We start from the raw sequence: 13,306 nt of genomic DNA on the forward strand, positions 1-13,306 counted from the left end.
ACCATACCGTACCATTTTAGGGAGTAACAGTGATGATGTTTGCCCCTGTTATAAAGAAAGTGATAATTAGGACTGAATTATATCCCTGGAACAAACCCCAGGGAAGCTGTACCCCTCAATTTGGGACTAAGGCAAGGTTGTTAACATTGCTTTTATTTCCCTAGTTCCTGCAAAACCATCTGTGACTGAGGAAAAGGACATGGCACCTGAGCAACCCAGTACATCCAAAAACGTCACCGAGGAAGAGCTGGAAGACTGGCTGGACAGCATGATTTCTTGAAGAAAAAAAAAAGTGCCTGAAGCAAATTTTGGTTGCCTTCTAAGTAAGGGTGGGCCTAGGCTTTCCTCGGGAGCAGCTAGTTTACAAGCATGCCCCAGCCACCGTGTTCCCTTACGCTAACAGCAGTAAACGCCTACCTCTGTGCTTGAACATCTGAAATTCAGACAACATCTGAAGAGGCTTGTTGCATTTGTTTTTCAAGCTTAGTGAGCTAATAGATTTCCTTAAGGGCAGGGGATGTACGGCTCTTAATCATAGCCAGCACCGCAAAGGCTGTAAACAAAAAAGCACCACAAGCAGAGAATTAAGAGAATAGATGCAAACTGGCCAAAATAAACAAACCCCGGTCTGAGGATTTTTCTCTGTTCTTGTGCAGAGCTCTGGCGTCTTCTCTCCCTTTCCCCAGCAGTCACAGAGTGGTACCAGCACTCTAAGAGGCCAAACCGTGGATTGGTGTGTATTACTTTATTGCAGTGGGCACTTCATTTTATTGGAGGAGATTCATCTAAACACAGCAGCTCCACTACTTACAAGAGACCATAGAGCATTACTCAGTTTTGCATTACTCAGTTTTGGCATAAGATGAGATTTTTCTGAATTTTCAGTACAGTACTTTTTTCTTCTAATAACAGCAGTTGATAAGCTGTTACTAAAAACAGAAAAAATCATAGGAATAACCTTCAAGTGCAGTTTCATAAAGTAAGATCAACACAACTAATTAATGGAACTGTCCTTCTGGAACACAAACATAAAAAAACTTGCATAGCTATATCTAAAGAGATTTTTTTTAAGGCACTTAATCGATATTTCAGTGTCGACAAAGTGTTGGGTTTAACTGCTTAAAGCTTTTCAAGCTGATTCTGGATACAGTCACTAGCGAGGACCATGGGAAAATTAGACTGCAGTTGAAATGTTTTTTTTGTAGAAATGATTTTTTTGTAGATCAGACCATGAGTCACCAGTTGAATACAGTCCTGTGACATCCACGTGTTAAGTATTTCAGCTATTATGCATCTAAGACCTCATCTCTCTCCAGACCTTTCCTCAGTGCTACCAGCCCAACAAACTAGTCAATTAGGACTGAAAACCTTGAAGGCATTCAAGGAGAGGTTTCTTTTTTTTTTCTTCCTTTTTAAACATTTCGATAGGTTGCCTCCCGCAGTGTAGGTCCATTAGGTACAAAAAGCTAAATCAATTTCAAAATAGCACATTTTCTTGGAGGGGAAGTGCGTAGAAAATGTCACATTTCAAAATATGTCGCAGAACTGTGAAAGGGTTTTGTCTGTCCATAATCATGGTGCTTCTTTCAGATTTATCCAAGCTGATCTTCATATTGTTTACGAAAGCAGTCTCCCGCGGGGAAGAAATCCCAACACCTTTCTTGGTACATCTTCCAGACATAAGATTCCTGAAATAACGTGAACAAGGGTGCTTATTGGTGAACACAGTAAGCTAAAACCCAGCTTGTTTTTGCTGCGTGGCTCCCCTTTTAGGAAGACTGTTGAGCCCCAAACAGCACATTATTTCTTGCTCGGTTTCCAGCCCAGCCCAGACTGCTCTGGGAGCAAGAAGCTAGGTCTCCCTGACAATCCTGTCCCCCCAGCAAAACTGAAAATAACTCCGTGTTTGCCTCGAAAAGAGTTAGCAGGAGGCTGACTGTGCGTCACTTGTAAAAGGCAGGAGAAAGCACAACGAAGGGACAGTTGGTGCTGGCTCAGGCAGATGCCTGGAACACTAAAGCCAGATCTGGAAACTGCCTCTCCCTTCAAGTGTGTGAACTGTAAAGTTTTCCTACAACTGCAGTGATGTTTGAATAGCTGGTTCAATCTCTTCTTCTCTACCTTTACATCTCTTTTTCACACTTAATCACAGCTCTCTTGACACATCCTCTCCCGCCCACGCCCCACCTTCCTGTTGTCATCTTTCTTAGGCTGTCTCTCATTCCCCTTACGCTGCTTCTGCTGCTCTTTGTTACAGCCACCCACTCTGTTTCCCATTGTCTTCTGCTCTCCCCAGCTGTTCTAGTCTGAAGCAGTAATCATAACGGGGTAGAAAATGTCAGTGGTGGTTAGGAAGGATAACTGGGGGCACTTTTGGAATAGCTGAGGTCTCCATAGAATGCTGGCTACTTATTAAGTCACAAAGAGGTGATGGAAAGAGACTAATAGGGTCATCTGTCTGGAGTACATATGCATTTCAGAGCCTGTGCTCTGCTAAGTCTCAAGACTTGGGGAACGCAGTATCCAACACAGGTGTGATTCTTAATTAAGGCATCTAATTTCTCACCTGACCTGTGTGCTCTGTTTCATCTTTATTAATCAAATACATCAGAAAGAACCTAGAACAAGGAAAAAGGGTAAAAAAGGAAAAGAAAATATTAGATATTCTGGTGAAGAAACCTAAGTTTATTTACTTGGGTAAACTGGACTCAGGGTTCAAAAAATATCTGGCATCAGTGCCTTAAAGAATCGGGGAAGTAGGGCTTAAGGGTACCATCATTTTTTACTAGTAACATACCTCACTCCCCAAGTTAGCCCCTCTGTGAGGAGAGATCCTTTTTATCATCTTTGTTGAGCTAAGGTAAGAAAATCCTAATCTAAACAATAAAATAGTAGCCTAGACTCTTAGTAGTTTTTAATAGGCCAATTTATCAGCTCATAAAAGTGTAGAACTGAAATGACATGTATGTCTCAAGGATATCTGTCACGAGAAAGATAGAAAATATTTCATGGCATTGATTTGCTCTGGTCCTTCCAGAAATATAGTTTTGTTTTTATTATAGATGGCGGGGAAGACCAGTGTAGTTTCACTTGCTCTGACCATGATATGCGTCTCAGGTTTGAGTTGCCCGTGACACATCAGTATCCCAGTGGGCTGCAGCTGAAGTCTCAGCTCACACTTTGTGATCTCAGACAAGTTTCCAAAGGAACGTCTCGTGCCCTTCAGGAAAAGGATTGTAAGGCAGAGACAGTGGAAATAACATCCTTCTGAGAGGAAGAGAGGGTGAACCCCGGATCTTGAATTTAAGGGGGGCACTATGCTAGTAGCTGTAGCTTCAGGTCCTGGGCAGGAGCAGTGGCTCTATAAATATGTTAGTGGCCTTCCTCCTTCACTAAACTAGGAAAGAAAGTGGGGGTATCCTCATCATGTGTGAGAACACATTTACTTGACAAAGCACCATTTTAGGTGGGAGGCTCAGCCATAAATAAAGTGTGTTCTTTCCCCTCAAGCTAGAGGGGCTAGAGACAGAAAAAGAGACCATTATAACACAGGACCATGGGAAGAGGGAGAAGTGTTCCCTCCTAGATAACATCTTTCCACTGGTCGGTGACTGCCTGGTGTTGACATGGACGTGCACTCACCTGATGGAAGGTATGTGTTCCCTCCATTAAGATGGAAATGCCCTTAATGAGAATTAAATACTTGTGACAGGGAGGAAGGGCATGCTAAAGTTACCTTTTAAAAGCTTGTGGTTTTGTCTTACTCATCCTGTAGTAAATAATAAGGCTTATCTTTGCCCATTCTCTTTGACAACAATAGGATGGAACAGGCCCAGCCTTTGGGGAAGCTAAAGAAAGGTGAGGACTTCCCAAGCCAAGAATGTAGAGGGACAGGGAAGAGCTAGGCCAGGGAGCAGAGGCCAGCATCTTTTTCTCTTGCAGATTCAGTTACAAAATCTGAATTTTCAGGTAATATAACTTACAGGATTTATAGAGTATACTGATTATAAGATTCATAGGATGCCCTGGCACATAACAAGCTCAAGTTATTTCTTCTTGAGTAAATGTTTTACATTAGAAAAAGAAATATTAATTTTTCAATTGCCAATTGGGTGCCAGACATTGCTTTAGGTGCTGAGATAAAGCAGAGAGAAAACAGATGTGCCCCCAAACTTCCCATTGGCATGAGGCTTCTGTATTAATGGGAGAAGGCAGACACGGTGAACCTGAAAACTGACCACAGAATTTAGCACCACGTGGATCATTGGCATCCTCAATCAGATTTGGAGGGGGCACCCACAGGGGCATGGGAAGAGAAAAACTGGAGAGGGCATGGGACAGTTTAGAGTTTTACTGAAAGGGGAAAAAGACTTTCCTGCCTTTAGGATGAAAACAAAACCCTGTTTATGGTGCTAATAAAAGTGCAGTCAAGAAGGACAAATTGCCGGAGCCAGGTCCTTGAGAAGAGGGGGAGATCCAGTCAGGGGCAGAGGTACAGACAAAACCCCGGCTCCTGGGGACTCCGGGAGTTCTTTTCTGATCACTTCTACCTTTCCAGAGAAGTAGAAAGGGCAGCAGCAGCAATAACTGAACTCTTACGACATAACATTTTTTACCCACAACTCCCCTCACTTCTATTAACCAAGAATACTCACAAGTAATTGGCCAAGTTGTGCTCTTGTAACGTATGTGTCTCAAAACCATGAGGGGTCGTGTCAAAGTAGTCATTGCCAATCCCACAGATGAAACATTTAGTCTAAGAAAAATAACCGAGGCAGAAAAGTCGTTAGTAGATGGGGCGATACAAGCAGGAAGGGGAAGGGTCATGGTCACTAGTGTGCGGAGGGACAATGGAAAGTCTCCCTCTAATGCCTCCAGCATGCCACACTCTGCCCCCGGTCAGCCGAGGACACTGCTACCCTCTCTCCAGGCCTGGGCAGTGGAGGGGCAGCAGGCAGCTGGCCTGGGGAAGAGGCAGGGAGGATGGGGGGCGTTGGCCCAGAGCTGGGACACCGCTGCGGAAAACAAACTGTAGCTCTGTCTAGCGCGGGCCCTAACAGCAGAACCTAGTGTTTAAAAATTCATTTGCTGTGGGGCTGTGCAGTAGAGCTGGAATTAGCAGGAAGAGGAATGTTACCTCCATATCTTCTCTCACTTGCTCCTGTTGATCCCTTAGCTCTCCGAAAGCATCAATAATGAGACCTGGAATTTGAAATACAAAGACAAAGCACCTTAAATAATGTGTGTCGTGGCTGGAGGTAGAGGAGTGATGGAGGGAGTGGCAGAGGCCACTTTGCTTTGTCAAAAAAGTGAATTATCAAGGTGAACTATTCAATTAAAGCAAAATGAAGGGGAAAAATGCTTGTGTTTACAGGTGTTGCATTACAGGTGTTGCTGTTTCTCATTGTTCCTCTAAACTCCACTTTTCCACACTGTTTGAGGCTATTAACTACAAGCTCTTGGTAGAAATCTCCCTCCCTCTGCACTGCTCCCTCCCTGGCCTCGGGTTTGGTGGAGCCAATGGTCTTCAGTTTTCAGGATGGCGCTTCCTGATCTCCTGGCCCCTCAGCTGTCACCGGGGACCAGAGTTCCTGCTGGTCTCTTTGCTGCTCAGTCCTCAACACCAGCACGTCTTACAGGTACCTTAACTCAGCGTGACTCACAGTAAATTCATCATCATCTTTTTTCACTGCCTGACAAGCCATTAACTAAAATACCAATATCCCTCCTTCCTCCCTCCACCCACACAAGAAGAGAAAACATGTTATACTCTTAGTTCCTCTGTTCCTTGCCCACCTCACTAGCCCCAGGAAGAGATGAGGGGATAACTCTGAGCAGAAGGGAAGGAAAGGGGTCCTCCAGGTGGATCTTCAGGGTTCTCGTAACAGTGTCTTCGTGTGTCTTTGGCTTTATATTCAAATGTGAGCCAGAGCCTCACATACAGGAGATGCTCAATAAATGCTTGCTAATTTAAGAAGTGAATGATAAAACTTCTTCATAAAATGATTAAGTGGTAGATGTAGGAAAGCAAAAGAACATAATACTTAAAGGTAATTGGCAACCCTACCTTGAATGATGGCCAGTAGGATGACAATGACAAAGAAGAAAAAGGTGATGTCAAAGACGATGCGATACATTTCATAGGGATCCCCAGCAGGGTCTTCAATTTCATCGCCAATGCCCCCTCCTGCTCTCACACCCACATACATGTGGAAAAGGTAACACTAGAGAAGAAAAATAATGGCAATTCAGGCGAAAGTACAGGGTTTCGTTAGTTTTTAGCAAGATGGTCAGATCATTTGTGTGATCAGATCAGGGGGGCAGCCCTGAATTCTTCAGTGGTCTCAGTATTCTTGCTGTTATCAGCTACACTCTCTGGTCAGTTTAGTGTTGCATTCAGGCCTTAAAAGATATTTTTGGTTCGTTTTCTAAAAAATGGTTTTGATCTATTTGATACGTACAATAATATTCATTTAAGGTATGTATAAGTTGAAATTCTGTCTTTATACCTTGATGAGAATGGCACAAGCTGGACACTAGTTATCTCTCATTTAAGAAGTGGCAGCCTGACCTTCAGGGAAAGGCCCCCTCTTCTTCGGGAACCCCTGTACCCCAGGCAGGGCAGGGATTTCTGCAGCATCTTAGAAAATAGACTTTTTCTCTCCTCCTGTGCGTGTGTGTGATCTGGGCACTGTGGGGCTCACTGAGCAGGGCACCTGCTGTCTCCCTGCCTGTCTGGATGGGGTAAAACTCATGGGGAAGGGACAGTCTGTCCTACAACTGGTAAATCACAAGCCAAGGGCAGCCTGACTATTACCATAACCTTGGTAATGATCACACCGTACTCTAGTGACCAATGGCTGTCCCATGAGGGTGCTTGACCCAAGAAGCACAAGGAGAATTTAAAGCCAAGAAATGTTGCCTGTTCTATAGGGAAATGATCAAAGACGGGTGGTTCACTGTCATCTGTCTCTGAGACACATGTTCTTTTTCTGAAATCTGGTCACTATGGACTTCAAAGAGGCAGCCCTATGTGGCTGTACCAGCTCACCTGAGCTGTACGTCTCTTTCCCACAGGGTCTGAGGGGAACCCCTGACCGGATCCTGCTCTGTTCCATTTTCCAGCCTCTGTTGCTATTCTGCAGGAACCCCACTGGCTTGCTGAAATAACTGGGGTACCTACACTGATCCATGGGACTTTATTCCCAGTGCTCAGAGATGACAAAGTTTGACTCCCATGAAATTTAGATACAGGTCTGTTCACAATGATGTCCCATCTTTACACCGGACAAGTTTAGTTTAGTTTTTCTCTTCCTACTAGGTGTACACGCACAGTGGTGAAAACTCCTATAACTTCCATCTTCCCGGGACATTTCTCCCTCTCAGATGAGACATCTGTATTCGGCTCTAATCCCTACTGTGCTCTACACCCCCCAGCTCTTACTTTGCTTTCCACACAGCCCCGCACTGCCCTGCTCAGCCCTTCTCCCTGCGAGACGGAGGCCCCAGTGGCCTGAGGTGGGCAGACAGGCCTCACCGTCATCATGTCGTCACACTTCATGTCCGGCTCGTCATCGTCTTCACTCTTGTTGTAGAACTTGCGGAAGAAGTTGAAAGCCACCACCGTGTAGAGGTAAACCACCACGGCCAGGAGACCGACGGTCAGAACCAACTGGGGAAGGGACAGAGAAGGAAAAGGAAGTGAGGTCTTTACCTTCGAATGGCTCACGGGAGACACAGGAGAGAAGGGTGAGACACCCGAGGGCTGGTGGTGCTGCAGGCAGAGAGGAAGATGGGAACCCAGAGAAGGGGAAAAGTGGAATGAGGTGTCACAGGCAGAATCATGTCACCTCAAATCATGCAGAGAAGCCTGATCTCCAGTGCCTCAGAATGGGGCACGTGTGGAGACAGGCCTTTGAGGTGATTAAGTTAAAATGAGGCTGTCAGGGTGGACCTGAATCTAATCTCACTGGCGTCCTTATAAGAAAAGGGGATTAGGACACGGACAGATACCCCAGACCCACGCACACAGGGACAATCGTGTGAGGGAGCACCAAGACTGTGGCCAGCTGCAAGCCAGGGAGGGAGGCCTCAGAGCAGACCAGCTCTGCTGGCTCCCTGATACCAGACCAGCTGACCAGCTTCCAGAAATGCGAGCACATTCACCTCTGTGATCCACAACTCCCAGTCTGTGGTCTTTCGTATGGCAGCCTGCAGAAAGCGGCGCCCAGGGTGTTGGACCGGGCATGTGTAAAACACAAAGGTACTGCAGTATTGAGCAGTGAGGTACTCTGAGGATGGATCCCTCCCCCCCTTTAAAAAAAAAACAGTTCATTACCTGAGGCTTCATAATGCAGCTTCTGCTCTAATGCTGATTCTACAAAAACCCCAAAGGTTCTTCAGATTGGTGGGTGTCCCTACATTACACTATTTCATAATAACTATGAATTGGATAATTGGGACAAGTTTAAAGTTACTTGGCTCAATCATTACAATTCTTCTTTTAGTTTCAAATTTCAATTTTTTTTTTTAATTTCAGATTAATATGAGGGTACAGTGTTTGGATTTGTAGGTAAGGTCCCTCTTACAGTTGTGTCGCCACCCAGGTGTGCTCTACACCCTTACATCGTGCCCTCAGGTGAGAGCACACCGATTCCCCTACCACTTCCTCCCCCACTGCAACTTGAACTGAGTTTTTCTCTTGTGTGGGCGTGTACTGGTTCATCTATTGCTTCATATTAATATTGAGTACAGTGGATACTTGCTTTTCTGTTCTTGTGATACTTTACTAAGAAGAATGTGTTTCAACTCCAGGTTAGTACAAAAGATGTAAAGTCTCTATTTTATAGCTGAAGAGTATTTCATGGTGTACATATACCCCAGTTTATTAATCCATTCACGGGTTGATAGGCATTTGGGTTGTTTCCACACAAGTAACATTTTTTATTTCCAAAAAATCTGCCCAGGCCCTTATTTTCAGGCTTAGGCGGTAAGTGTTCGGCTGCATAAATAAGAAATATATGGGATCTGCGCATCTGGCCCATACTAGGGGCTAGGTACGGTGCTAGAGATCTGAAAATCAACAAAATAACATCTTGGCCTTTAAAGAGCTTGGTAGGGTGCTGTGCTAGGCTCTGTGGCTCACTCCTGTGATCCTAGCACTCTGGGATGCTGAAATGGGTGGATTGCTTGAGCTCATGAGTTTGAGACCAGGATGAGCAAGAGCAAGACCCCATCTCTAAAAATAGCCAGGCATTGTGGCGGGTGCCTATAGTGCCAGCTACTTGGGAGGCTGAGGTTGCTGTGAGCTGTGACACCCTGGTATTCTATCAAGGGTGACAAAGTGAGACGCTGTCTCAAAAAAGGGAGTGGGCTTGGGTGCTAAGATAAGTATTAGATGTATTCAGTGACCTCTTGAAGAAGGAGTGGTTACTCAATCTTTGGATAGCAAATCTTTTTTTTTTGCAGTTTTTGGCCAGGGCTGGGTTTGAACCCACCAGCTCTGGCGCTGGTGCACTACCCCGTTGAGCCACAGGTGCCACCCTCCTGGATAGCAAATCTTTATAGAGAGCAGTTGGTTTAGGAAAAAGAGAAAGAAGTTGGACTTTGTACCAAGGAAGAAAAGGGCTGTGCCATCTAGAAGCTGTGTGGCCTTGGATAAGACACTTAGCCTCCTGCAGTGCTACAGTTGGCAAGGCCAAGGTCACACCTCCCCATCCTGCCAACAAGAGGAGGTCCTGCCAGTGAGACAGACTTAGAAAGGAGTGCAGGGCTAGGGACGGAGTGGGTGATTAAGGAGAGGTCTCCCTGGTATCTGGGTGGCCTTGTCAGGCCTGGACCTCTTCTATTCCTCCTTTCCTGGGTGGCTGGGGTTTGTCAGTGTTCCCGGCCCCACACCCTCATACTATATCCGGCCTGTCTGCTTAATTTCCTCCTCAGGGTGGTGGAAATCTCTGAGCACTGGGAATAAAGTCCCATGGGTCTTTCCTCCTTTCCTTCCTCCAGCTTCACCACCCTGACCCAACATAAGATGATACACAGGGCACTTTGACTTTATAAAAAAAAGATACTTAGCCTCTCTGCGCCTCAGTTCTCTTACCTGTAAACATCTACCTTACATAGTACCTGGGACATGGCACTTGATTAACTGTAATATTAACTATATAATAACTATTGTATATAGACATATAAATGTTAACTATATAATATGTATATATTACATAATAAATCTGTATTATATATCTTAAACCATTGGTTCTTAAATTGAGGCAGAGATCTGAGGTTCCTGGGGAATTTTCTGACTATACACAGTCTGTCTACTTGCTAACCCCTGGGAGTGTATCAGATCCATAGAGGAATAGGAAGACCTAAAAGTCTCCAAGGTTATTCTGATATTCCCATCACCCAGCTCCCTCCCCTGATTGATCTAAACGTTAAGGGTCTCTGAATCAAGGTATTACTGCCTCTGACAGGATGGCTGCAGTTATATTTTTAGATGGCTACAATTCTGTAAAAATAGTCACTATTAGTTCAAGTGTTTGGCCAGGAAAGGTGCATTATGCACCATGACGTGTTCCTTCCTGTCACACCTGGCCTACTACCTATTGTTGGGTTTTCCCCATTCATATGTAGGTCCATTCTGTTCTGCATCAGTATAAACCAATACCTGTTTGCCATTGTGAGTTACAGATGACAGAATCGTCCTCAGCGTCTTGAAGCCCATTGCGATATCCAGTAGGTGAGCAGCAAAGAAGAAGTTGTTGTAGTGGCCCAGGATCGACATGGTTGTGTACCAGGCAAGGTAGAGAAAGGACTGTGGAGTTAGAAGAAATTTAGCATTTTAGGCATTTTTGCTTCATGATGCTCATCAAACCATTTTTTTCTCTTCTTTGGAGACGAAGTGAGGGAAGTAGGGATTTGTGTGCTAACGTACTGTGAGCTGGCCTGAGAACTGCCACATGAAGCCCCATCTACCTGACCTGGCTCTGCAAGAGAGACAAGTTCCCCCAGCACTAGGAAAGTCTGGGTCTTTGGAAAGCGCCCCAGACTCACTGTGGGCACCCTCCATAGCTCGTTTGCCTGTGGATGTAATGGCATCCCTGACCCTGGGGCGCAGAAGCTTGTTTCTCCAGGTGCAAGTACTTACGTTGTCGGTAAAAACAACCCCCAGCTTCCAGATATGGTACTTCATGTCGATGGAACTCAGCCTGAAGAAGAACGAATAACTTTAAAACGTACAAATGTCAAGATGTAGTTAAGTGTTTAATAAGAGGAAAAATTAATTTTTTCCCTCAGGTTTAATAACCTAAATATGGCTCTGAGCTGTATTGAGTTGTATGCGTTCCCCATCAGACAGAACGGTCGGATCATACATCCTGAAATTTTAATTAGTCTTTCTTTTTCAGCACTATCAGGCATAAAAACCGATTGGTCTTCAAATGTTTAAAGCAGTGCTCTCCCCATATGTTACCACCTAGGAGGAACTCCAGGGCCTGAGAGAGCACAGACGTGGTCGTGAGTTTTCCCTGGAGCACACTGACAGGGAATGGACAGGCAAAGGATCTGTTTCACCCAGTTGGGATTCTAACTCCTAAGCACTGTACCATGACACCAGCGAGGCCGCCTCTGCTTTGGTCTCTTCCACGGGGCTAAAGTCAAGGGCATTTTTGTCCAAACCCAGGAGTTCAGCAATGCGCTCTGCTCCGTAGAGATCTCCATACTTGTTGATCACCTAAAGCAGAGGATGACAGGGTGAGCCCAGGCCCCATGCCACCAGCCTTCTCTAGCTCTGTGATCTGCAAAGCTTTTGCTATTCTCTGAGCTCTTGTTAAGACAGGATTTGAAATGCAATGGGATATGGTGAGAATTAAATGAAATAATACATTGGAACCTCTGGCAAAGTACCAGATACCTCATATCATTCAGTAACTGTTAACTCTTAGTGCTCTATAAATGTGTAAATGTGTGTAGGGAAAAGACTAAAGGAAAGGTCATTCAATAATTCTGCTTGGGTGGAGTTATGACTGATTGGCAGGAGGATTTTCTTTCTATTTTTAGACTACTATTTTTCAAATATTTCATAATGAGCTCATAATTCTTTACAGGTGGGAAATAAACAAAAAAGTACAACAGAATAAAATAACCCCCAGAGAAAACAGAAGTGATAAAGACAATGAAATGAAAAGTGTTTTTCAAGCTGATATCTTTTTGGAGGAGAGAAAAAGCTTAATGGGTAGAAAAAAGCAAGGATTGTGCTAAGCTGTTTAAGGCAGATGAGTATACATCTGCCCTACACATGTTCACATACAGCCTCTTTTGTGACTTATTCTTCTTGAGATACCCTCACAAAAGTATTAATAGCATCACGTTTACTCATGTTTGTATATGGGGAACTTAAAAAACAGAGACTTTTTTTGTGATATGGAACTATTCAGCCCCACAGGAAGGCCTACCTTTCTCTTTACAAACTTGTCCCAATAGTTATTAGGAAAAGACCTGTAAAAGAAAATGAAAAAGGGAGTTTCTTAATTCTTTTTTTTGAGATGGGTTTGCACCGTTGCATAGGCTGGAGTGCAGTGGTCCAATCATAGCTCCCTGAAACCTTGAGCTCCTGGCATCAAGCAATGTTCCCGCCTCAGTTTCCCATGGTGCTGGGATCACAGGCATGAGCCACCATGCCCTGCCGCCTTAAATTCTTAACATTATGGCAAGCACATCAAGAAATCTCTACTTTGAGTATCTGGACCTGTGATCTTTTTGGTTTCTGTCCCGCTCACTAAAGAATGCAACATTTGATTGAAGTTCAGAGTCATCACAGGTCTACTGATTTATGGTTTCACTACATGGTATTGGCTTCTGAAATACTTAGAAAGCCAGCCTTCATCTTCTATCTTGAAATTATGGTTTAAAAGCCAGGAATTATGATGACAGACTAGATTAAAACAGAAACATGTTTATGTTTCTTGATCCTTTTGTTGATCCCTGTATAAGCAGAAATAAAATGCTGTAAAGAACCCAGGGAGTCTATTCAAGGAATCACAATGTCAGTAATTGGGGTGGGCAGCATGGATGTGGTGGAAAGTATGGACAAGGTCTTTAACTTCTGAGGTTTCTGGTCTGAGAATCACTTTAGCGAATTTATTAGTATATAGGATTTTTTTTTCTTTTTTGGCATCTGAGAGGTCTTCTGCCCCTGGCAGAGCTTTCTTCCTCTTGTACCAGCTATACTGCAAATAGTTTCTTATAGCTAAAGTCAAGAAAGAACTTTCACCTTCATATATGTGAGCAAAAACAGTTTAAAATATGT

At 44.3% G+C, this 13,306-nt stretch overlaps 1 protein-coding gene across 1 annotated transcript in view; it reads right to left on the reverse strand.

Moving 5' to 3' along the window:
• Nucleotides 1–1,460: 1,460 nt before the first annotated feature.
• The window catches only part of RYR3 (ryanodine receptor 3), a 362,708-nt gene continuing 350,862 nt past the window's right edge, over nt 1,461–13,306 (reverse strand). The window contains exons 95-104 of the mRNA XM_012806300.1: nt 12,453–12,495; nt 11,604–11,731; nt 11,147–11,207; nt 10,667–10,813; nt 7,538–7,672; nt 6,068–6,224; nt 5,138–5,202; nt 4,656–4,756; nt 2,567–2,618; nt 1,461–1,688 (exon numbers count right to left, since the gene is read on the reverse strand). Coding sequence (XP_012661754.1) covers nt 1,593–1,688; nt 2,567–2,618; nt 4,656–4,756; nt 5,138–5,202; nt 6,068–6,224; nt 7,538–7,672; nt 10,667–10,813; nt 11,147–11,207; nt 11,604–11,731; nt 12,453–12,495 — 985 coding nt within the window. The 3' untranslated portion in view covers nt 1,461–1,592. The remainder of the gene's footprint in view (nt 1,689–2,566; nt 2,619–4,655; nt 4,757–5,137; nt 5,203–6,067; nt 6,225–7,537; nt 7,673–10,666; nt 10,814–11,146; nt 11,208–11,603; nt 11,732–12,452; nt 12,496–13,306) is intronic.

Source organism: Otolemur garnettii, unplaced genomic scaffold, assembly GCF_000181295.1.
Source record: "Otolemur garnettii isolate 467f Iridium unplaced genomic scaffold, OtoGar3 scaffold00050, whole genome shotgun sequence".
NCBI classification, from domain to species: domain Eukaryota; kingdom Metazoa; phylum Chordata; class Mammalia; order Primates; family Galagidae; genus Otolemur; species Otolemur garnettii.